The sequence below is a fragment of the Loxodonta africana genome, chromosome 17 (assembly GCF_030014295.1).
Source record: "Loxodonta africana isolate mLoxAfr1 chromosome 17, mLoxAfr1.hap2, whole genome shotgun sequence".
NCBI classification, from domain to species: Eukaryota; Metazoa; Chordata; class Mammalia; order Proboscidea; family Elephantidae; genus Loxodonta; species Loxodonta africana.
In genome coordinates, this window is record NC_087358.1 from 31,331,605 (window position 1) to 31,357,157 (window position 25,553).

General features: G+C 39.1%; 1 protein-coding gene across 7 annotated transcripts in view; it reads right to left on the bottom strand.

The window, feature by feature from the left end:
* The window catches only part of LMO7 (LIM domain 7), a 281,227-nt gene that overhangs the window by 100,560 nt on the left and 155,114 nt on the right, over window positions 1-25,553 (bottom strand). For all 7 annotated transcript variants that reach the window (XM_064270029.1, XM_064270027.1, XM_064270028.1 and 4 more), the window contains exon 4: window positions 19,775-19,881. In XM_064270029.1, coding sequence (XP_064126099.1) covers window positions 19,775-19,881 — 107 coding nt within the window. The remainder of the gene's footprint in view (window positions 1-19,774; window positions 19,882-25,553) is intronic.

Sequence of the window (25,553 nt, forward strand, 5' to 3'; positions counted from 1 at the left end):
TAGTCAGAAGGCAGAACTCCATAAAATTCAGAAGTCCATGAGGACTGTGCTTGGGCCTGACATGGTGGCAAGCAGGTGCCATGGTGGTTCAGGAGGGAGAATGTACAGTTTGAATAGACACACAAGATTTGAGGAGGGGGTAAACACCAAATATTAAATCCTTTTATGGAAACCAAGAGTCAAAACACCATACGCATTTGATCATCTGATCACAGCAAGCTTCCTGGAATTCAAATCATATAAACCCTTAAAAGAAAAACAAAAGCTGGATCCTTACTCATTTGTGAAAGTGAACGTAAAGACACAAGGCCTGCCAGCTAGCGGCCTGCCAGATTAGAGGCAGGGACACAGATGAGGGAAACACACCTACCCACACACACACACAAATGTACCCCACCTCCAGAATGAATAGGCCTTCTTCCTGACTTTAAAACATGCCAAAGCCTCAACTCTGGAAACCTTTTTGGGAGATAGTTTACCAAAACTCTTCATGATATTGTTACAATTCAGCACTAATCCCACAGCTGATTTTATTAAAAAAAAAAAAAATTTTTTTTTTTTATTAGCTCCTTTAAATTTACGTCATGTAGAATTTTATCTAAAAATATACTTAAAATGTTATACCCAAAAGGATCTTTCTGCTATGCTCTCTCCTTACCCTGCTTCATTTTCCTTCATGGCTCTAACCACTGCCTCACATTATCTTGTATAATGTGTTGTATATTATAATACATGCTATACTAACTATTAAATTATCTATACACATATTATTCATCATCTGTCTCCCATTAGCATACAAACCTAAAAGAATGACAGGATTTTGTCCTTTTCACCACAAAACTGTATCCCAAAACCTACAACAGTACTGAGCATATAGCAGGGGCTCAATAAATGTTTATTATGCTCATCCATCCATCCATTCATTTATCCATCCACTTATTCACTGAATCAAATACCCTGGTGATGCACGTGCCCTAGGGTGCTTGTTTTTGTTGTCCAGAAAAAAAAAATCTTGATGGACAGAGGCAGAATTTCTTGGTTATAAAATCATGTGTCTGGTTGAATCAAATGTTATTCTGCAGACTCCATGGGTTTGTTCTCTGTCCTCTTGTTTGTGACTATGGTTTGCAGGGGTGGGGGAAGAAACAAAAGTACATTTTGTTGTATGAATTTAGACGCAATGTGCCTCAAATTACTGCTTCCTGTGGGGGCTGGATGTATCCTTGTTTCAGCAGTTGTTTATAAGAGATAAGGAGCTGAGATTTTAAAACAAGATGACAGGAAACACAAGCAAGTGACAACTCCTCATGCTGAAAGAGAATGTACAAAACAAATGGGTGGGGTTAGTGTCATGGATTGAACTGTGTTCCCCAAAAATATGTGTTGTAATTCTTCTATGCCTGTGGTTATAATCCCATTTGGGAATGGGGTGTCTTTGTTACGTTAATGAGGCAGGATTAGTGTAGGGTGTGTCTTGAGTCAATCTCTTTTGAGACATAAAAGGGATCTAAAGCAAAGGAGAAAAGCAGAGATGGGGTAAAATACATGCCAAGCCTCAAGGAGAGCTCCAGGGAACTGGAAAGCTGAAGCTGCAAAGACCAGGACCTTCCTCCAGCGTCCACAGAGACAGAAAACTTTCCCCTAGAGCCAGCACTCTGAATTTGAGCTTCTAGCCTCCTAAGCTGTGAGAAAATAAACTTCTGTTTATTAAAGCCATCCCCCTGTGGTACTTCTGTAATAGCAGCAAGTAGATAACTACAAGACAGTTAGGTGCAGCTGAGCTGGCCTGGACTGTGGAAACCACATGGGCAGTGATATTTATGATTGAAGGACCCCAAGTCTAGGACACACAGTAGTGTTGAATTCTCTATCCTAATTTCAATGTCCAATTCAGTCTAGATGACAAGGCCACACTCTTATGGGTAAGGCATGATAATTCTCTAGAAGGGGTGACATTCTCACTACCAGTCATTCCAAAGTGAAGCAATTCGCAGAATAGGAAATTGAGGCTAAAGCTTCCAGAATGCACTACACAGAACAGACCTTGAGCTCCAATTAAAAAGGGACTTTTCATCTGGGTTTAAAAGAAAGAAAAAAAGGCAAATGGTTAAACCTCCAGTTCTCAGAAAGAGTACTGTGCTGGCAGAAGCTGAGATATATAGATCAATGCAACAGAAAAGAGTTGGAAATAGATATACATGGACATAGTCAATTGATCTTCAACCCAAGTGTCAAGCTAATACAATGGGGAAAAGACAGCCTTTTCAAAAATTGATGCTGGAACAATTAGGTATCCATATGGGGGTAGGGGGAAGGAATGAACCTCAACCCTTTCCTCACACCACATGCAAAAATTAACTCTAAATGAGTTATAGACATAAATGCAGAAGCTAAAACTATTAAACTTCTAGGAGAAAAAAAAAGACAAAATCTTTATGACACTGGATGTCTTAGTCACCTAGTGCTGCTATAATGGAAATACCCCAAGCGGAGGGCTTTAACAAACAAAAATTATTCTCTCACAGTCTAGTAGGCTAGAAGACCAAATTCAGGGCATCAACTCCAAGGGAAGGCTTTCTCTGACAGCTCTGGAGGAAGGTCCTTGTCATCAATCTTGCCCTGGACTAGGAGCTTCTCCACGCAGGAACCCTGGGGTCCAAAGTCACACACTGCTATTGGCACTGCTTTCTTGGTGGTATAAGGTCCTCCTGTCTCTCTTTTATATCTCAAAAGAGATTGGCTCAAGACACAATCCAACCTTGTAGACTGAGTCCCACCTCATGAATATAACTGTCACCTATCCCACCTCATTGGCATCATAATGGTAGGATTTACAACATGTAGGAAAATTACATCAGATGACAAAATGGTGGGCAATACACACAATACTGGGAATCATGGCCCAGACAAATTGATACACATATTTTTGGGGGACACAATTCAATACATGACACTGAATTAGGTAAACATTTTTTAAACATGATATAAAAAGCATTAATCATAAAAGAAAATATTGATAAAATGGACTTCATCAAAATTAAAATATTTTGATCTACAAAAGACAGAGCTAAGAAAACAAAAAGACAAGCAATAGACAGGGACAAAACATTTGCAAAGCATGTATCTGCAAACAGGTTTCTAACCTCTAACCAAAATATAAAAAGAACTTTTACATCTCAATAAAATGAATACAAACAACTCAATTTTTAAAAGTTGGCAAAAGATTTGAGAAGACACTTCAGAAAAGAAGACACTTCAGAAAAGAAGACACTTCAGAAAAGAAGACATATAAATGGCCAATAAGCACATGAAAAGATGCTCGATAACAGCAGCCATGATGGAAATGTGAATTAAAACCACAGTGAAATACCACTAAAAAAACTAGACACTACATAAAACCAACCCTGTTGCCACTGAGTCGATTCTGACTCATAGAGATCCTATAGGACGGAGCAGAACTGCACCAGAAGGTTTCCAAGGAGTGGCTGGTGGATTCGAGGTGCCAACCTTTTGGTTAGCAGCCAAACTCTTAACCACTGTGCCATCAGGGCTCCACACACTAAATAGGATGACTAAAGTTAGATGGACTGATAATATTAAACATTTGGGAGAACATGAAACAACTTGTATTTTCATACATTGCAAATAGAAATACAAAATATAGTACAGCCGATATGGCAAGCAGTATGGCAGTTTCTTATAAAGATGATCATCCACTTCCCATATGACCTATAAACACATCCCTAAATACCTACCCAAGAGAAATGAAAATGTGTCCACACAAAACCAAAAACCAAAACCCACTGCCATGGAGTCGATTCCAACTAGAAAGACCCTATCGGACAGAGTAGAACTTCCCGATAGAGTTTCCAAGGAGTGCCTGGTGGATTCGAACTGCCGACATTTTGGTTAGCACCCGTAGCACTTAACCACTACACCACCAGGGTTTCCGTCCACACAAAGACATGTACATAAATGTTTATATCAGCATTATTCATAATAGCCAAATATTGGAAACATAAATGTTCAATTTGTGAATGGATAAACTGTGGTATATTCACACTATGAAATACTACTCAGTAATAAAGAACAAAATAATACAAACAACATGTATCAATCTCAAAAGCATTACACTAACTGAAAAAGCTCAAATACAAAAGCCTACCTACTGTATGATTCTATTCATTATGACATTCTGGAAAAGACAAAAAATATAGTGACAGAAAGCAGATCAGTACTACCTGAGGCTAGGGATCAGGTAACAGGAACGACTGCTAAGGAGCACGAAGAAACTTTCTAGGATTCTTTATCTTGATTATGGGGGTGGTTACACAATGGTATATAATTCATCAAGCTATACCAATAAAATAGATGAAATTTATCCTATGTAAATTATACCTCAATAAAGCTGGAAAAATATTTTTAAAGACCAATGGTAAAGATGGGTGAGAAGGGTTTCCTGGAGAAGAAAACAGCATGAACAAAGGTACGACTTGGTTTGGGAATCAATGGTCATCATTGAGCACAAGCAAGAAAGCAATGGTGTGAAAACAAATGAAATCCAGACACAAGAAAGTGCTCATTGAACAAAACATTAAAAAATAAAAATAGAAAATGAAAGAAGGAAAGGGAGAAAAAGAAAATTTGACTTCTCTTTTCTCACTAGCCCTGAACTGTGGACATACCCAAAGACTGAGCCCATATTCATGGATACTTCTCTTACCACCCTCATTTCCTCAGAGCCGGGTTGTGTTTTCCTAGAAATAACTACTACCAATGCAGGGATGACTCCCAAATCTATATATCTAGCCCCGATTTCTGCTTAAATACACAGGCAACAGCTATACCAACAATTTCCATTGACACACAGCTATACTGACAATTTCCATTGGGATGCTCAATGTGTTAAAACATAATTTCCATTTTGCCCCCCAATCAGTTGCCTTTCGTGTTTGTGTTAATGGTTGCACAAACTCAATACCTGACTTTTCTTGCTCCTTCACTCCAAATCAATTCTCTTTTCTTACTACAACACACTTCACTTTAACTTCATTTATATTTTCATGGCTTTCAGCAGCCAGCGTCCTTATTACAACACCCGTGAACTCAACATTCTCACTGCTCTCCCGGCCTTCACACTAGTTCTCAATCAATCCATTTTACATTATCATTACTACATCCTTCTAAATCTCTGCTTTTAGCATTTTAACCTTCTGCTCAAGAGCTTTTGGTAATAATCTCACCACCTATGAGATAAAGCTTAAACTCCCAGGCAAAGATACTTAAGGACTCACTCAATCTGGTCCCAACCTACCTGTCATTCTGACTCCAATCAGGCAAAATGGACTACAGACTATCTTCCTACCTTAAACTTCCCCCACCAGAATTTCCTTACTCACTACTTTACATCTAGAAAGCCCTGTAAAAATATTTTATTTGAACTCACCTCTACACCTTTGGGTATGCCAATCCCCTTGCGATGGTCTCCTACGTCTCACTCAGACCCCTACTCATCCTTCAGATTCACATTGAACCCTTACATCTCTACACACCTTCATTAATCCCTCATTCCAATGTGTGATCATGACCATTCATTGCTTAAATCTATGTTACTCGGAGTGTGGTCCTCATTGGCAAGACCTGGGAGCTTGGTAGAAACATAGAATCCCAGCCCTGCTCCAAGCCTAATGAATGAAAATCTGCATTTGAACAAGATCCCTAGGTGTTTTGAAGTTTGAGAAAACACTTGTTTAAAGCACTCAAACTCTCCACAAAGTCTAGGCAATTCTCACTTTTGTTGTTGTTAGGTGCCTCCAACTGACAGTGATTCCATGCACAATTGGGCTCATGTGAGCCACAGGGCTTTTGTTGGCCAATTTTTCAATAGTAGATTGCCAGGTCTTTCTTCCTAGTCCATGTTAGTCTGAAATCTCTGAAGAAACCTGTTCCAGCATCACAGTAACATGCAAGCCTCCACTAACAGACATGTGGTGGTTGTGCATGAGATCTACTAGCCAGGAATCGAAACCAGGTCTCCTGCAGGGAAGATGAGAATTCTGTCACTGAACCACCACTGTACCCATCCTCACTCTCAGCTTCTAAAAATTACAAACTCCTCCATATCTCTCCCAACCACCTTCATGAAACTCATATCTGACAGATAAACATTAACACATTAAAAAAAAAAAATCCTTCATTTAATCTTCACATCCTGCCTTTGAACGCACATAGAAGCAGAATTTTATTCACAATGGGAAGACCACTGGATATGGAGTCATCGTGAGGGTTTCCGCTTGCACCATTTACTAGGTATGTGTCCTTGAGCAAGCCTCTGACCCTTCTCAGTCTGCTTCCACATCTGTAAGCTCCAGCAACCATCCTATCTTATAAGGAGGCTGTAAGATTACCATGAGGCATTAAGCAAAGCGTTCATTCATTTTTTCCTTTCCACTCTCTTCCACCCCTTCTCTCTCAAGAGCAATATCCCCCCCTTACATATTTAATGCGGGAGAAGGATGGGGCAGTCTCCATTCATAAAGATTTACAGCTTTGGAAACCCTGTGGGGCAGTTCAACTGTCCTATAGGGTGGCTATGAGTCGGAATCAACTCCATGGCAGTGGGTTTTGGTTTACATACCTAGTAGCCTTAAACCTTGCTGTTTTCTATTATCACATCTAACCCATCCCACTAGTTATTTAAAGGAAAATTGTCCTTGTTTGTTCTGTACTACTATATCCATATCTTGAGCTACCATGACGTCCACGTATCTTTGGTATCCCAAACCACCACGTTCACAAAATAAAGGCTTAGCAAATTGTTCTTCCTACTGATGAAAGGCAGTCACTCCTCCGGGTTTACATTTAACCAATAGCAAAAAGTAATTCCTAATGGCTTGGTAAGAGAAGAAGTGATTCATTAATTTTAAGTCCTGGTAAACGAATTCTTCAAGTGCTTCTGTACTTGAGTCATTTCTTGGACTTAGGCTTTTCTGAGTCACTATCTGATCCCTCACTCTTTCCTGCAATGAGAGAGGAGTTTCATCTTACTGGAATTAGTCTGTGCTATTTATTGTTGCACTTGATGCTCTGTGCTTACCACCTGTTTCAAACCCTCCAGTGATTACACCGATAACAGGGCTTTAGGCGATGTGCTGCAGTAATTTTTCTTCTTTAATTCAATAGTCTAGGTAACAGAACTAGAATTTGCTCTTTTTTGCATATAATTTGGGCATGAGAAACAGGACTTTAAATTCTTAATCATTAAGGCTTTGTAAAAAATTTAATATACAACAATTTAAGTTGTAATAAAAATAATATCCTATTTAATTCCTTTTTTAATAAGCACTGATTCTCACCCAAGGGAAGTTTGGAGAACAGAATCATGATTTAGTTTGGTTTTAATAAGATTATGTAGAACAGCACATCAAAAACTGGTAAACAAAAAATTATTCTAAATACAATGTATTCACCAGTTCTGACTTTAAAGATAGGTTTCAAGCCAAAGCTGTAAGGGTCAAAATGTGAGAGTGTGAACCTGAGCAATGCAGATTGTGGGGTTTTACAACCTACAGCCTTCAAAAGGAACATTCCGTTACCATGAGAAACACAACGGAACATCCACTAATATCTACGTGACAGTCATAAAAAGTCTTATGTGCACATATCGATAAGATCAAATGCTCTATTATTTTTCAGCTAGCCAGTGTTTTAAGACCACACGTGAACCATATTTCTTCTATCTTAAGAAACGCCTTTGTTCACATTTAACATTTCTGAAATTGGAGTCTTACAATCAATGATCTGAGATTTGATAGAATATCATAATATCACATTCACTCGAAATTACCTGATTACAAACTTGGAAAAAATTGTAAAATCTGAATGCAAAGATATTTTCTATGGACCAAATGAGGTACTATCAATCATGTACACAAGTCCATTTTGTGGACAACTGGCCTGGTTAAAAAACAACTCCTGACAAATTCAGTCACACAGCACTAAAAAGAACATCAGCAAAATTTAAAGGCTATTTAAGTTTGTTTAGACCATACAGTGGAAACAGCCCAAGCTTTGAGGCTCAGTGAGATACACCTTGAGTTCAAATCCTCACTCCATGATTTACCCAAGGTCATACAGATAAGGAATTTACCCTTCTCAGAGAAATAGAAATACCTGCCTGTACTGTTTACTAGATTAGAAATAATACATGTGAAACAGCTGACGGTAGCTGACAGCTATTATCACCCAGTTTCTCTTAACGTATGGAGCCCTGGTGGTGAAGTGGGTTAAGCTGTCAGCTGCTAACCAAAAGGTCAGCACTTTGAACCTACCAGCCACTTTGCAGGAGAAAGATGTGGCAATCTGCTTGTGTAAAGGTTAAAACCCGTTGCCATTGAGTTGACTCTGACTCATAGCAACCCTACAGCCTTGGAAATCTTATGGGGCCATTCTATTCTGTCCTATAGGGTCACTATGAGTTGGAACTGACTCAGTGGCAACAGGTTTAGTTTGGTTTTGGGTCCCTTAACTTAATTGATAAACATGAGAAGATTATTTCTGAGAAACACTAGGCACCCTAATATAGCGATTTCCTAACCTAGTTGATATCCATCACTCCAAGTTTGGCCTTCCCTTAGGGTTATAAACTATAAATCATTTCAATTCTCCCTAAGACACAAAAGCAAAACGTTAAGACCTAAGAACGTTTTTCCTCTCCTCCATGTTTAGAGATCCAGATAGAAAAGGAGCAGGTCTTGTTTCTCTTATCTACCTACAGGATTCAGGGTCTCTACATTGTGAAGATTAAATATTCAATGAATGCTCTTGACAAGCCACAAGATAAAAGGTCCACAGGTAAGAGGATGCAATACCCCTGGTCTAAGCCTCACATACCCCACCCACCCTCATCCCCACGGCCCATCAGGACTGTGCTGCTTCTAGCTGCCCTGGAAACAGCTGCCTCCAGCCCGAGCAGCCCAAGGCTTATGTGAATAGATGTCAGAGTCTTAATGAGAAGATTTTTCTCCTGCCTTCTTGTAAGGAGAATGGAAAGTGGGGGGAGAAAGAACATACGGCTCTATTTTTTAATTACCTGTGGACTCAGCATACTCTGAACACTCGTATTTAATTATAATACTACTCCCATTCTTGTCCAAGATAGTGACCAAGCCACCTCATTATCTAGGAATCACACACACACCAAATACAGTGCCCGGTGAGCTCCACGGCCAGGTGGTAAAATGAATTCATCACCAGAATAAACAAAGGTCTGAGGACACTCAGGATCTGGTACCTCCTCTTTAAGGGCTCTTATACATTCTTACATATGTTCTTATTTAGTATGTGTGTATGCTCTATTCTCGGTGGAATTTTATAGGCAAATGCACATTATACACAAAATAGAGCATGAGATAAACAGTAACTCCCTATTAGAGAGTATTCCTTTTCAATACATATTCAGCCAAAAAGTCTAGTAATATGTCAGCCAGCTTGTTTACCCAGATACACTGATGCCTTTGAAGATGCCTTTGAAGATTCTTTCCGTATCTCAGTAAATTAAAAGGACAAAATAATGAACAAAAATATTTCGAAAAATCTGGCAGCCATCATTATTATAATGTAGTAGTGAAATGTCTAATAACAACAGTGACACCTGATATTAATTTAAGGATTTCTCCCTCAAATAGCTCAAAGCACACAAAACCAACCTTGTGAAACTAATAGTGGTTACTGCAAACAGCTTAACTTAATTCAAAGCAGCTGCTTCTCTCAGGCTGACTAGCTCCTCCTTTTTTTTTTTTCCTTTTTTACTTAAGAAAAACTGGCTTACCTGAAGTGTGTTGATTCAAAGTGTGTTGAATGAAGTTTTTTTTTTAACTGCACTAGAAAAATCAGAGCTTTCATTTGCATTTAAGAATGTTCACGTCAGTTAAATTTACACGGCAAATGTACTATTTTTATATTTCCTTAAAATTAAAGGGTCTTTAACACCTTTTCTCAGCATGACAGAAACCATACCAGGATAATTACCCCCAAAACATAACCAGTCCATTAACCTACACTCTTAAAAATAATGCAGTCCATAAGCAACTCTTACTACACCTATTCTATTTAACATTTTTTGATAATTAGGCCCTACTTTTCAAAAGAAAAAAAATTAAGTTATAATGCTATGTCAAGACTCACGAGTGCAGGCGTGCACTTCCTAGTTTCCTGATTCTCTTTCATGGCATATAAGCAAAACTGGAACAAAGAACAAGCAAGCCTTCTGACCTTAAAAAAAAAAAGACCTTAAAGACAGTGCCCATTGCAATTTATAATTATTCTTCAGTGCCTTGGGTAAAAACCACAACTGTTTCAGATAATATAATCAAGTCTTTTTATGCTGTTACTATAATAGCCTTTTGACAGACAGAACAGATGGGAAATGGCCAAACGAAGGAAACTCAGCTGCAGTGTGTTGTTTGAATTCAATAAAGACAAAACTATGGCACCTATTCCAAAAGAAAAATTTCATAAACCCTGCGTCTTTCAAAGAACAGCTTCTGATCTTGCCTAGCGAAGGATAACCTTCTCGTGACCAAAATGACAGACATTTCAAAGAAATGAGGGAGAGTATATGGTAATGATAAAAGCAAACCTATAAACAACATAACTTTTTGATGTGGATATGTGTTATAGGCTGACTGGTCATGGAGTACTTTTATTTTCTGCTCTTTTTTTAAGTAACAAAGTGAACATAAAACTTTCAAAGAAATAGATTTAAATCTAACTAAGTCAGAATCGACTTGACAGCGGTGGGTTTGGTTGGGTTTCGGTTCTGCAATATTTCAGAAAATACACAACGAAACCAAGGTTTCCACGTACACAGGGACAAAATCAAACAAATTAGCTGTCTCTTCTCTGGGGTCTAGCTTTACTATTCTAGCAAAACAGACATAAAAAGTCGATTAGACATCAACACAAAAAATATGTTCTAGTATCTGCTATCAATAGAGAGGAGAGCTAAGTCTTCCATGGCCTAAATTTTCATACAAAAATAATAATAAAGAGCCTGTATATTAGAATCATGATTGTTTTAAGTAGTTAGGGGTCAGGGTTTTTCCTTCATGTTCTCCTAGAGGGGCACACATCTTCATAAAGATGATAATGGTAAACCAAATTATGAAAACGCTAATTTCATATGATTTACTAAGCACTTACTATATGTCAGAGGCTGTATACTTTGTATGCCTGACTATGTTATCATCATCTTTGTGAGCTAGTGGTGTCACCCAAATAGTACTGTTAAGCTCTAAGACAGTAGCAATTGCATTTGCCTTGTTCACTGAAGGAGCCCCAGTGGCTCAGTGGTTAAGAGCTTGGCCGCTAACCAAAAGGTCAGCAGTTTGAATCCACCAGCAGCTCCTTGGAAACTCTGTGGGGCAGTTCTTCTCTGTCCTGTAGGGTCACTATGAGTTAGAATTGACTCGATGGCAACAGGATTGGTTTGGTTTTGCTTTTTGGTTTTGGCTTAGCACCCTCCTTGGCACAGAGCAAGCAACTGATAATTATTTGCAACGTAATTAAATTTAGAGAGGCAAACTGATCATAGAAAGGAAAAGTAACCTAAGGTCACTCAGGCACCAAGTGACAAACAATAAAGTTAAACCCAAGTCAGAAGGACACTCAAACTCCTGCTGCCATTCAAGGTGGTTATCTGTTCACAACACAATTGACACACATCTAACTGATTGTCTTGTTCCATCGTGGAGGTGGTGGCTGAGAAATCAACCTGAGGTTCAAAAAATCAGTTGCCACTGAGTGACTCCAAATCATGGTGACCGCATGTGTGTCAGAGTAGAGCTGTGCTCCATAGGGTTTCCAACGGCTGATTTTTTGGAAGCAGATTGCCAGGCCTTTTTTCTGAGGTGCCTCTGGGTGGACTCAAGCCTCTAACCTTTTAATTAGCAGCCAAGAGTGTTTGCACCAACCAGGGACTCCATTCTGGGGTTTAGGAAGTAAGAAATGAACTGTTGGAAATTCTTCAAGTTTCTTCGTGTTCTTATTCTTTCAGTGGTGTCTATCATGCCAAAGTCAAAGGTAAGGTATGACTCACCCTCCCTCTTTGGTGTTTAACACTAGGCAAAGGTAAGAGGTACCAAAGCAGGTAAGCTTGACTTTGAAGGAGCAAGGATTACTATAAACTTGTTGGTAAAACTCTTTATTAAATTCAGTGACTTCTCATAAGAAATTTCCTCCACTATTCGCTCCGCTCCGCTTTTAAAGACTTCTACTCCTTGCCTTCGAGTCTACATGATAATCCAACTACCTATGAGTCGAAATCGATTCAACGGCACTGGGTTTTTTATACCACCATATTTTTCCACCCAAAGTCTTATGTATACATTTTACATTTATTTCAGAAGAAAAAAATGACTGGTGGTCATGAGATAAACACATTAAAATGTGTCTAAACACTTCATATAAACATTAACATGAACCATCCCTAAAATCTCAAAGTGAAATGTGCTTACCACTAAACCTCATTAGAATTTAGCGTTTGCAGATGAGCGTAAGGATTTATTAAAACTTCTACCAACTACTTTGAGAGGCCTCTGGTCCAAAGTTCCAACCTTAGTTTATTATCTACATACTGAGAGGAAACGTTTTTTTTTTTTAATCTATAAAAATTATCTTGTAATAAGCAATATCATTATTCCGGTATGATAAGTGAAAGGCAATCGAAACTAAAAGTTCAATAACTCCGTTGCCAAATCTACTTTTAACTTTTGAGTGGTGAGAATAAAAAAGGAAGACTTGGCACAGAAAAAAATTAATAAGTCCCTATCTTCAAAGCCTGCTTTTAAATTTCCAGGCAAAAGTTTTCCTAACTAGAATTTAGTTTTTAAAGAAGCAGTTACTACCTAAGGTGTCAGGAACCAAGAAGGTAAAAGGAATAATACATGGTCCCTACCCTCAAATAGTTCCAAGTCTAGGCAAGACTTGGAGGTAGATAAAAACAAGGAGTGCTTTGGGAGCCCAGATGAGAAACTAGTGTCACCTCCAATTAGAACTATTTCTTGATTAAAAAGTTGAAATGATTGTGCATCTCTATATTCCCAGAGAACCCTGTATATTTATCTTCACACAATGTGGTTTAACTGTGAAGTTATGGTGATATCTTCCCAACTGTAATGAGAACCCCACTGAGGGCAGGCCTCCATCTCATTCATGTCTATATAAATACATATCACATAGAAGATGCTGAATCGATGCCCGTGCTATGACAATCAAGTGGTTGGCTTCTCTGAAATCAAAACCTCCCCTTACTGGCTTGAGTGTAGCTCCAGAGATAGACTGAAGCACACGTCACCCCATACCTACACGCTCACACAAATGATCAGTTAAAATCAGACCAGAATAAAGCATAAAACTTGGAGAAAAACAATGCTTACTGCTTCAAAATACTGGTAAAGCTTACATTCTCAAAATTGTGCTGCTCAAACTACAGATATTATAGTGCACAGTATTTTAAAAGTTAGATTGGTCCAATGAAGGCAGCCCTACAGACCATAATATAAAAGACACAGAAGAGTCTCTCCAATAAAAATACCTCCCTTTGGTTTAAAGCATTGAAGGGCCTTGTTATAAAACCAATGCTACCTAGTTAAGGGACGCAAACTCTGTCACCTTCCCATGGACTGACTCACATCAAGTGCTAGACTGATTAGCCAAGTGAGACTCCTTGGGGAGATGAATACAGGCCAGGTGACTTTGGAAGAATAAGATTAGGCAGAAATGTCTACAATATGAGGTCTTGCCCAGCCATTCTTGATAGAACAAGCTCCCTGGCTTTTTCTGGATTTAAGAGAGTGGAGAGCTAACGAAGGAGAGCTGACGTGTGTATCTATTCTAGAAACGTTATCTATCCTAGAAACCTGTGCGTCTATCCTAGAAATGGAGAGAAACACACACCGGATAAAATTTCAGATATTCTATGACCTGCCTTAATATTAGACCTGCCTTATATCCCACAACATTTTTCTGCAGTTAAACAGATACACAAATTCTATAATTAAAAAACATTTAAAAACCTGGCTATACATTTTTGCTGCTAGCCTTAGCAGAGCCTTGGCAACCTAGAAGAATGAATGCCTCCCTCCCAGTAGGTACCTAACACCAGAGAATTACTGAATGGGATAGAGATGTGTAACAAAAAAAAAACCTGTTGCCGTTGAGTTGATTCCAGACAGAGTACAACTGCCCCATAGAGTTTCCAAGGAGCACGTGGTAGATTCGAACTGCTGACCTTTTGGTTAGCAGCCATAGCACTTAACCACTATGCCACGAAGGTTTCTAGAGATGTCTACAGTGCAGTAAAATTCCTTTCTGTTTTAGTCTCTTCTTTTTTTTTTTTTTATTAGCATGGTAGGAAGGGAACATTTTTAATCAGTAACATGAATTAACAGGTGGAAGTCACCATGCTCGAGTTACAGACCCAAGTTTGGATATCATTAAGTTTGCCGCCTTTTTTTTTTTTTTTTAAAGGTTATTAAGATGTTGAGAAACTCATTTGCAAGACTCATACATGTAAAAGACACATAAGTTCTAAACCAGGTTTGAGTCAGAATGAAGTAGAAATGAAATAATTCAAAGTAGGTATGTTTTTACGCCTATGAATAAACCTTGAATAAATACACACAACGAGCCCAGCTCAGCACACTGTTACAAGAGGGTACCATCTGGGAACGCGATCCCTAAGAAATAACTTTACAGTATGGCTGCAAAATAGAGAGCAGGTAAATCCTTAAAATACCATTTCAAAACTCCTTTCTTTTCATGAGGGAAGTATGTTAACACTGATTTTGTTTCCAACTACTGTTTCTTTGGCAACGAGCGTATGTAAAAACAGCAGATTCTTGACTTCTATGCTCTAAAACACTAATACCCAAAATAATGGAATAAATCTGTGCTAGAAAATCATTTTCTCTCTATGACTCTGAACTACTGTGTTCTAATAGAACTGCCATCCTGTAATATGAACAGAATGTATCCGAAGACGTGCTCAAAACTGGATTGTTGGGGGGGTGGAAAGAAGAAACAGGTTTACAATCTGTTCAAATTGGCAGCTTAAAATTTTTTAATATACTGGTTGCAGCAGTGGTATAAAAATAGGACTGAAGTTTGAGTCAAATTGCTAAACAAATAATAATATTAAAATCTTTCATGTTAAACCTTACCTTTCTGCCACTTTGCATTTCTCCAAGACAGGACCTGTGGCTACTCTGTTGAGTTGCTTTCTACTATAAGCAGTTGCTGGGTGCCTCTCTTTATGATCGGATGCCACCACAAAGACCATGGTGCTTTTTTTTTTTGTCCTGTCCTATTTTTTTTTTTTTTATAGGAGCTCTTCAGTATAGTGTGGCACGGCGTCATGGGTACTGTCCTTGCTTTCCTAAAGACGTTTTTATAGGACAGGTATACAGATAGCACTATGGGAGTTATGCCATCTCTTCTCTGTGGAACATGTGTACGTGTTTCTAAATTCAGTATGGATACTTAGTAAATAGTTAATAATAATGATGCAGTTATTCACTAGCGCAGAAGCTAAAAGTTCACAGCCTCAGTAAACATCTGAACAGGGACAGGTTCTACTTAGTCACAAGAGCTAAATCATAAATTTACATTATTAGCCTTTTAGGAATTAAAAAAAAAGAAGCTGGATTCAATCCATGAAATCAGGGATGTCAAAATTAAAAATATCAACTGAGCTCTTAAATACATGTGATGCCATAATAAATGGAAGAATTCAAACATTTTTGGAAAAAATTCTAACTACTGTTTCCTGTAAGGAGCCCTGGTGGCACAGTGGTTAAGAGCTCAGCTGCTAACCAAAATGTGAACAATCTAAATCCACCAGCTGCTCCTTGGAAACCCTATGGGGCAGTACTACTCTGTCCTGTAGGGTTGCTGAGTCAGAATCAACTTGAGGGCAATGGGTTGTTTTTTTTTTTTTTAAAACTTCCTTTAAAGAAGCAAAAGAATTCAGCCAGAAACGAAGTCGGCACATTAATATACCGTGGGTTCCACACATCCATGGATTCAACCAACCAGGGATCAAAAATATTTGGGGGGAAAAAAAGAAAGTTCCAAAAAGCAAAACTTGAATTTGCCGTGCACTGAGCACCCTGCTGAATTCACGCGAATGAAGTGATGTGTAGGCATCCCCCACCCCACCATTTCACAGATCCACCGTCTCTCTCCAGCACTCTGTTTGAGCTTTGTCTGCCTCTTATCTCGTTCACTTCTTGTGTTGTGTGTGCCCTTTTGTTTCTGTGAAAAAATGTCTCCTCAAAAGCAATGATGTGCTCAAACCAAACCCTCAGAGGCTAAGTGTGAGGGAGTTGAGGAGAGCGAGAGGAAGGAGTTTCAGGCTCTTAAGGGATAGCTGGCTAGCTATGGAAAGCACTACAGCCTCAAGAACTTCAAGATCACATTCCCAGAAGAATTCAAGAAACTCAGAGAAGAGAAAGGCTACCTTCTAAAGCAAGTCTTCAATTGTGATGAAACAACTACTTACATTGTGTTAGGTACTGTAAGTAATCTAGAGATGACTTAAAGTACATGGGAGGATGTACGTAGGTTATACGCAAATACCCATTTTACATAAGTGACTTGAGCATCCTTGGATTTTAGTGTCCTGGGAGGGTTCTAGAACCAATCCCCACAGATACCGAGGGACAACTGTACATAATTACAGAAATGTAAGGTGTACCCTTGTTCTGTTTGACCATGCAAAAGTTATTGCAAATTAAATTGTAAATCCCAAATTGCTGGAATATAAAGTTTTTGCAGTTAGAGTCTGGATTATTGAAAATATTCAATAGCAACTGTCCTTTAACTGCCTTTGCTCTTGCCACTCACTTGCAACACACAAAACTCTCTTAACTGCATATACCAACTATGTCTGTATTACTGCTGACCAGTAACAAAAATGTACCTTGCATCTGCCAACACAGACGGTATACACTCTCCTTTTTCCTATTTGCTCTCAGTATGTCTTGCAAACATTTTAGATCACACTTTCAACAAGGCCAATGCCCAGTCTATGAAACTATTAGATGCTGTCCTAGTAGTTAAATCATAGCAGTTGAGTTGTGATCAGGCAATTAAAATAATTTGCCACATTTTTGTTAAATGTAATGTATACAAAATAATTTCAAAGTACCCAAACGCATTACTGCATTCTGAGAGAAATTACAATGAGGCTTCCCTTTTAAATACACTATTAACATACTAACACGGAAATGTATAAATTATTGTCTGTGAGTTAATAAAAAGTTTAAAATCTTATATTTTAGTAGTAGTGTCAAGGTCAGTCAGTATCCTTCATTTCCACATCTTGATGGTAAAGAATACGTAAGGAATTCTCAGTCTGAGCCAGGGTTTCTCACCGTTGACACTACTGATATTTGGGGCCGAAAAAGTCTTTGTTGTGGGAGGCTGTCCTACGCATTGAAAGATGTTTAGCAGCATCTGTGACCTCTACCCACTTGATGCCAGCAGCAATGTCTCCCCAGCTGTGATAAACAAAAGTGTCTGCAAACATTGTCCAATGTCCCTCATCCTTGTGGGGGTCAAAATCACCCCTGATGAGAACCACTGGTCTAACCCACACCAAGTCCTTTCATCTACAATTATGATAGGACAAGGTTTTTGACCTACAAGACTCGCCACATTATGTAAGAGCAAAATCTAAAAACTAAGTAATGCATTACTATTTGCTAAGCAATTATTTGCTCTCTTCTGGACCTGTTTCCATTTATAAAAATGCTATTTCTGGGCATAAGAGCTGGGGCCAGTACTTTTTAAATTAGCCATTTGTTAGCTTCCTCATGGCTCATAACTGGGAGGCTCCCACACTTCCACTGTGGCAGACCCAGGGTCAACCTCTTTGCTCTTTGGTCCAAAAAACAAGAATTGTCAGGGGAAGTGTTCTTTTGCAGAGTCAAGGTTCTCATGCAGGCATTTTCTCTAGTACCACTTAGGCACACCTTGCTCTCATGGACTTGTGGTTTCCACTGAAACAAGTTGTTCTGCATACTTCTCACTACAGCTGTAAGTACGTGACCTTCCGGTTTCAGTATGTAAGTGATTTAATTTCACTGAGGGCTGAGCCTGGGTGCTGAGATGCTTCTTTAACACTTTAGGCACAGCATCTCATGAAACCGGCTGCAGGAGAGCTTTGTACATAACACTTTTGCAATTCAGAGCCGGCCAACATGTCTACGCAAACATATCTACGCAAACATAGGCTACAGAGTCTCCAAGCCAATTATGATTTTAGAGGGAAAGCACTTTTACTCTTGGTTCATAGTGACAGCTTAACAAAAAGTAGGTTATATTAAAGTCAAAACTTTCCTTGCCCATCAGATAGGTCTTACGAATTATTTTGATTAGAATACATAGAACAAATTCATCCAAATATTCGTGTTCCGTGGATATTAAACTTGACCTTGCGTCCTGGGAAATTAAACAGTTCCCTTTTGGCAATGGAGCTTAAGATGGCTCAAGTGATTCTCAGTTAATCAGAAAAGGAGGCAGACTCATCCCTGCTATGGCACATTATCACCGCTGTGGAGTTCAGAAAGGCCTGTTCGACAGAACTAGAAGCATGTAGGTTCAACAGTTTGTCCACTTAAAAACATACAATGTTAGAATTTTAAAAGATTAATTCTATCAGGGTTTTTAGTTTTTAGTACCAGAAGTCACTGTGTCCTGTCAAAGATACTTATACAGAGGGCTAGTCTTTTATAGGGGGAAAAAAAAAAAGGCCATATTTAAGATTACAGTCAACTTTGTAATAACCATTGGAGCTGTAATGCAGGCATATTGATCACATAAATTAAATCTTTAAACTGGTATAAACTAATTTTTTGATTTTCCATATTTCTAAAGATAGAATAAAGCATTTACTTTCTTTTCCGGAAAAATGCTAATGGGCTGGGCACATTAGGTTTAAGAGCCAGGATGATAAGGAGGTCAGTCATTATTACAAAATCAAATCATTTTCCTGTCACATTTCTCTTGTAAGTTTAGTACTAATTCCCTGCAAGCAAATTAGATTTATAGGGGAAAAAAAAAATCTCACCAGAGCTTAAAACCAGATTTCCTGAAACTGTATACTCACAGATGAACGCCATCTTCCATCAAAACCCAACGGTACACCTGCGCATGTATTTACGCACTTTCACTTTCTTGTTTATAATATTAAATAGTGAGAAACAGCTCATTTTTAAAAACTATTCACAACTGACAAGGCTGTTGGCATTACATGGTGATCCCGCACTGTAGTCTTCCAAACATTAAGAAAGTATCTTGTACCATCGTTCTACTTCAATTTTTATGTTAGCAATTATGTCTTAATTCCAAATACATGAAAAACTATTTTGGAATAATTTTTACATTCTATAAGCTATGATATCTAAATTCGCTTTCTAAGTAAAATGAGTATCTTCACCAGTAGTCACTCAACACTACCATGTCGAATAGGAATTAAAATACAGACTTCCTTTTCAGTTAGTCTAGAGATACAGAATAACACCATGACATGTTAACGATTACAGACAGCTTCACATTCACAGCCCTATGCTTTTTTTAAAAAATAGTCTATTTTGGAATGAGAAGAGACGGGGGAAACTGTTTTTCAGTAATCATGAACTCTCAGCAATTCTTTTCACTTAAGCTAGGAGCCTAGAGTTTTAAAAACATACAACAGACAGGTGAAACTTACTTGACAGTGACTCGACTTGATAAATCCTGTAGATCCCCAGGATGGAAAAGCTGGGCTTCTTTCAATCCAATCTGTTCACAAGCTTTCAAAAAAACGTTTATATTATCCTGTGAAAAGAGGTGGAAAGTGATTGCTTAGCCGAGCTCTCTCTCAGACTAAGGTTACAAATCTTTATGATATAATTTCCAAGCTTCAAAGTCCAATTACAAGCAGCAAAAAAGAAGGCAGCCAGGACGACATATATGTATATCTAAAAAAAAAAATACACGAGCAAGTACAGACGTTCGGTCTTCCAGAGCATAAACGGTAGTGATAGCTTATGCCTGGACATACACTGTTTCTGTGATCTTTGTGACTGGCACGTTAAACATTACCTGTTATAGGACAAGTGCCTAGCCACTGAGCAGTAATCTACACTTTGATGTCAGCTCTGCTCTGCAAACAAACGCCCTCTTTCCAGCTTTGCACGACAAGCCTCACCTCTCCTCTTTAAAAATAACTCCAGCTACTGACATTCACCCACCCAGAAACTGTTGGCAGGGAAGAAATAAGAGGAGGAACATTCTGTTTCTATGATTACAAATTATAAAACGATGGTGGAATACCACACCTGGAATCGGGGTTTGGTTGCTGAGCCGGCTCTTGACAGACAGGGAAACCATACTATAAAGACCAAGGGGAAGCCAGTTTTCATTGGCTAAATCGCATAGTTTAGGTGTGGTACATTACTCAGTCCCTGCACCTGCCTCAGGAACTGCGTCCAAAAAATGAAAACCTATCCCTGCACCCCCAACACTGCCCTTACATCTTATTTCAAAACCAAAATCCTCCATTCACAAATCAATGCTTTTCACTACTGTAAATGGCTGCATGGCACTGACTGCAATATATTCTATTTTTCAGTTAGCTGCAATTCAGAGAACGCATTTGCTTAGCAGAATTAGTGTAGTCTTCTATCTTTACTACTTTAAAAAAAAAATGCTTTAAGGGTTTGAGCTTCTGATGATCCCGCGCAGGCTCTTTATCTCTACTTTGTTAGGGTTTTCAGGCGAGGGAATGACCTCCTGGCATGCCAGCACATGTCCGTCCACTTACACACGCTGGCACCATGACTTGTGTGGCGTCAGCCTCCCTGAAACCTCATGTCCCTCCCTAACAGTTGGCATCAACACCCCAGAGACAACCTGCCACTTAGAGAAAGGCAGCTACAGTTTTCCCGAGCTGAGAAGCTCATCCCCATGGGAAGAAAGAGTCAGGGTGGCACAGCAAGGAGGAAGGGAATGGTTAGAAAAAGAATGGTTAGGAAAGATAAAAGAATCTAAATTCAATTGCTTGGATTCTTGGAGAGTGAGGTGCTTTAGGGAAATGGCAAGTGAATGTGTGGCAAGAGAAAAACAACACTGATTGCTAGGAAACTAAGGGACATTAAAAACAAAAACAAAAAACCAGTTGTAGAGGTGAGGGATTATTCTAGTGTACTCTCAGTAAAAGAAGTCCTTGACTGGTGCAAACGGTTAATATTCTCAGCTGCTAACTAAAAGGTTAGAGGTTCAAGTCTACCCATAGGCTACTCAGAAGAAAGGCCTGCCAATCTACTTCTGAAAAACCAGCCATTGAAAACACTATACAGCACAGTTCTACTCTGACATACTTGGCGTCACCATGAGTCAGAGTCAACTCGACGACAACTGGTATGTTTTTATCATCACTAAAAAGCAATGTGCACTACATGGCTATAGGCTGAAATCCATGATTCATTTAAACAAGAACAGGTCAAAGATTAAAGGGATTCAAAAGTCAAAAGTCGAATAGCTCAATGAGGGGTGTGGATCTGACTTTATGTGGGGAAAAAAGGGAAATATTTTATGGGCAAAATTCCAGGAGGAGCAAAAGAGTGACAATTTTATTGTTCAGTTCACATACCATATTTTCAGATAAATAAATCGCAAACAAACATAGAAGGTGTGCGTTATTTGTGTAAAAATATGGTAATTTCCAGAACCTACACCCACCAAAACCCACTGCGGTGAGGTCAATTCCGACTCATAGCGACTCTATAGGACAGAGTAGAACTGCCCCATAGAGCTTCCAAGGAGCACCTGGCAGATTCGAACTTCTGACCTCTTGGTTAGCAGCCATGGTACTTAACTATTACACCACCAGGGTTTCCTCCAAAACCTGTACTAACTGTAAATATCAAACTAATGATTTTAAAACTGGCCTTTTGAACAGACAAGAACCACTACTGCAAATCTTATAGGAAGCAAGTCTTTTAACAACGTAAGAAAAATAAACCATTAGTATTCTTCCCACCAATTCAACTTGGTTCTGAATGTCCCAAATATTATTAAAATAAAGTTAAACTGAAAATAAACTTATTAACAGCCAAAATAATTGTCCACAAATATTATAAAAACTTAATAGCATTCATCTGGTTGACAAATACACACAGATTGATGAGGACAGATAAAACTACCCCCACCTCAAAACTATTCAGGTATTTAGAAATAAACCACTTGAAATTAAGTGGCTACACTTAATTGGAGACAAAGTTCAAGGAAAAAAAAAACATTAAAAATTAGATACAATTAATATGATTAAATTCTAGTTTCAAATAAAGCCTTTATATTTAACCAAAAAGCAGAATATCACTTCAATAATTTAGGTATGTTCAAGTTTAAAACAGAAATTCTTTATAAACAAAGTCACGCATGACCCTTGCAGCAAGAACAAGTTGGACTGAGATCAGAATTGTAGCCTAACATATGCTTTCCGGAATTGAGCCCACTGGTAATTTATTTTTTCTTTTATATTTCAAAGGACCTAGGCAGAGAGTTGCCTAAGGGGAGATACAAAATTATAAAATTTTCATGTCTGTTGAAACATTAAGAAGCCACACCCGGCTCAATATATTAAAAAGGATGCATGTAAGGCCTCATCTCATGTAATCATTTTCACTTAAAGTGATCAACGTAAATAAAAATAAAAACGGACAAGCTGAAACAAATCTAATCTAACCAGCCTAGTAGCGAGGACTCCAGGTTGGCTCTGCTACTCATCAATTTTGTGGCTGTGGAAAAAGTCGTCGACCTTTCTGGCCCCATTCTCCTCATCTGGAAAATGAGTAGTTTGTGGATCTGTAAGCCATTACCAAGGGCAAATGCTTGTCTCCACAGAGGAGGGAAGCCCAGCCCTCGAGTTAGCACCCTGATAGCCCATTACATAAAATACTTCACATCAAAAGTCTGCTCTAAACATCTGCAATCCCCACACTTTGAGGAACCAAAAAGCAGATTCTCAAACACGGACCTAAAAAAAGATGATCTTTGATGATCTCTAATACTTCCTTTAGTTAAAAATTCTTCTACGCCTATGAATTAATAAGGACAACACCATATAAATAGCAAACAGCAGAATGGTTGAGGATTTTCATATTTTTTGAACTCTTCTGCACTTTGGAAACCCTGGTGGCATAGTGGTTAAGAGCTACGGCTGCTAACCAAAAGTTTGGCAGTTCAAATCCACCAGGCATTCCTTGGAAACTCTATGGGGTAGTGCTACTTTGTCCTATAGCGTCGTTATGAGTCGATAATCAACTCGACAGCAGTGAGTTCGGTTCGTGAGTTCTGAACCTTAGCCTTGAATCAGTTATGTTGTTGTTGTTGTTAGGTGCCGTTGAGTCGGTTCCGACTCATAGCAACCGTATGCACTACAGAACAAAACAGTGCCCGGTCCTGAGCCAACCTTACAATTGTTGTTATGCTTCAGCTCATTGTTGCAGCCACTGTGTCAATCCACCTTGTTGAGGGTCTTCCTCTTTTCCACTGTCCCTGTACTCTGCCAAGCATGATGTCCTTTTCCAGGGACTCATCCCTCCAGACATGTCCAAAGTATGTAAGATGCAGTCTCGCCATCCTTGCTTCTAAGGAGCATTCTGGCTGCATTTCTTCCAAGACAGGTTTTTTCATTCTTTTGGCAGTCCATGGTACATTCAATATTCTTCGCCAACACCACAATTCAAAGGCATCAATTCTTCTTCGGTCTTCCTTATTCATTGTCCAGCTTTCACATGCATATGATGCGACTGAATCAATTATAAGGCAGTCATAAATGGTGTGAAGTGGAGGGGAAGAGGGCAGAATAGATTAAGGAATCAGGAACAACAGAATTTGCTAGCAAGTAAAGTAGGATAAGGTAGGATGAAGAAACCACAATAATCTACAAAGATTGCCAGGTTTATATTAGTCACCATGGTACCTGCACTAGTTATCTGTTGCTGCCTAACAAAGTATTCCAAATCTTAGCAGCTTAAAACAATAGACATTTATATCTCAGTTTCTGAGAGTCAGGAATTAGAGAACGGTTTAGCTAGATGGTTCTGGGTTGAGCATCACCCGTGAGACTGTAGTCAAGATGTCAGCCAGGACTGCAGTGATCTGAAGGCTTTACTGGGGACTGGGATTTGAAGGATTCACTTCCAAGGTGGCTCACTCATAGCACCGGCAGATCGGGGCTGGTTGTTGGCAGGAAACCTCAGTTTTTCAACACATGGATCTTTCCACAGGGCTGCTTGAGTGTCCTCATATATAGTAGCAACTGGCTTCTCCCAAAGTAAGTGATGCTAGAGAGAGTAAGTGGGAAGTTGCAATGACTTTTATGTCCTAGCTTTTATGTTCACTCCATCATTTATTCAATATCTATAGAGTGTAAATACCAAGAAGAATAACTGGGGACCATCTTGGAGACTGGCTACCACAGTCCAGTCTTTGGTCCCCAATGACTCCTGTCCCTCTCACATACAAAATACGCTAAAACCCTACCAACCCAAAACCAAACCCACTGTTGTCAACTCCAACTCACAGCGACCCTATAGGACAGAGTAGGACTGCCCCATAGGGTTTCCACGGCTGTAATCTTTATGGAAGTAGACTGCCATCTTTTTCCCGCAGAGTGGCTGATGGGTTAGAACTACCAGCTTTCCAGTTAGCAGTCAAGCACTTAACCACTGTGCCACTAGGGCTTCCCTCTTGAGTACAGTTTCTCTCAATTTTAAACCAGTAAAAACCAGTTGTCAAGTTGATTCCAACTCATGGTGACCCTATGTATATCAGAGTAGAACTCTACTCCATAGGGTTTTCAATGGTTGATTTTCTGGAAGCAGATAGCCAGGATCTGGGTGGACGCAAATGACCAACCTCTTGCTAGCAGTTGAGTGTTTACACCACCCAGGGACTCTTAATTTAAAGGTCTATGAAATAAAGGCACACACTATCTGCCCCACATACACCCAGCATACAATGGCAGGACAGGCGGAGGATAACTACAGACACTCCAATTCACAGTGTGGGGAACTGAGAGGCACCAGGGCTTAAAGCAATTCTGAAATCCTACAGGGCACAGAATGGCAGTTCCTTGATTAGGATGCTGGGCCTGGAAATACTCTTTCATGGATTTTGGCTTCACTCTCTAAACCCTTGGTTCCACCCCAAGATTCACCTTTGCCTTTCTATGAAAAGTAGCCCGTGGTTGCAGCTGTGTCGTCTTCTCAGTCTGCTTCAAGGTCTCTTAATTTTGTAATTCTCTGTTTTTTTTTTCCAGTCCAAGCTGGTAATGTTTCTGCAAATTCAATTCTCTCAAAAATACTGTGGCTCTTCTATTAAATTAGGGTTCAACCCATTAGACAAAAGCCACACTCACAAATCTCTTCAAGATTAGCCTTTTTTTTTTTTTTTACCTTGGGCTTCTGCTGAGGTGACTGAGGGGCACTCCTAAGATTCTT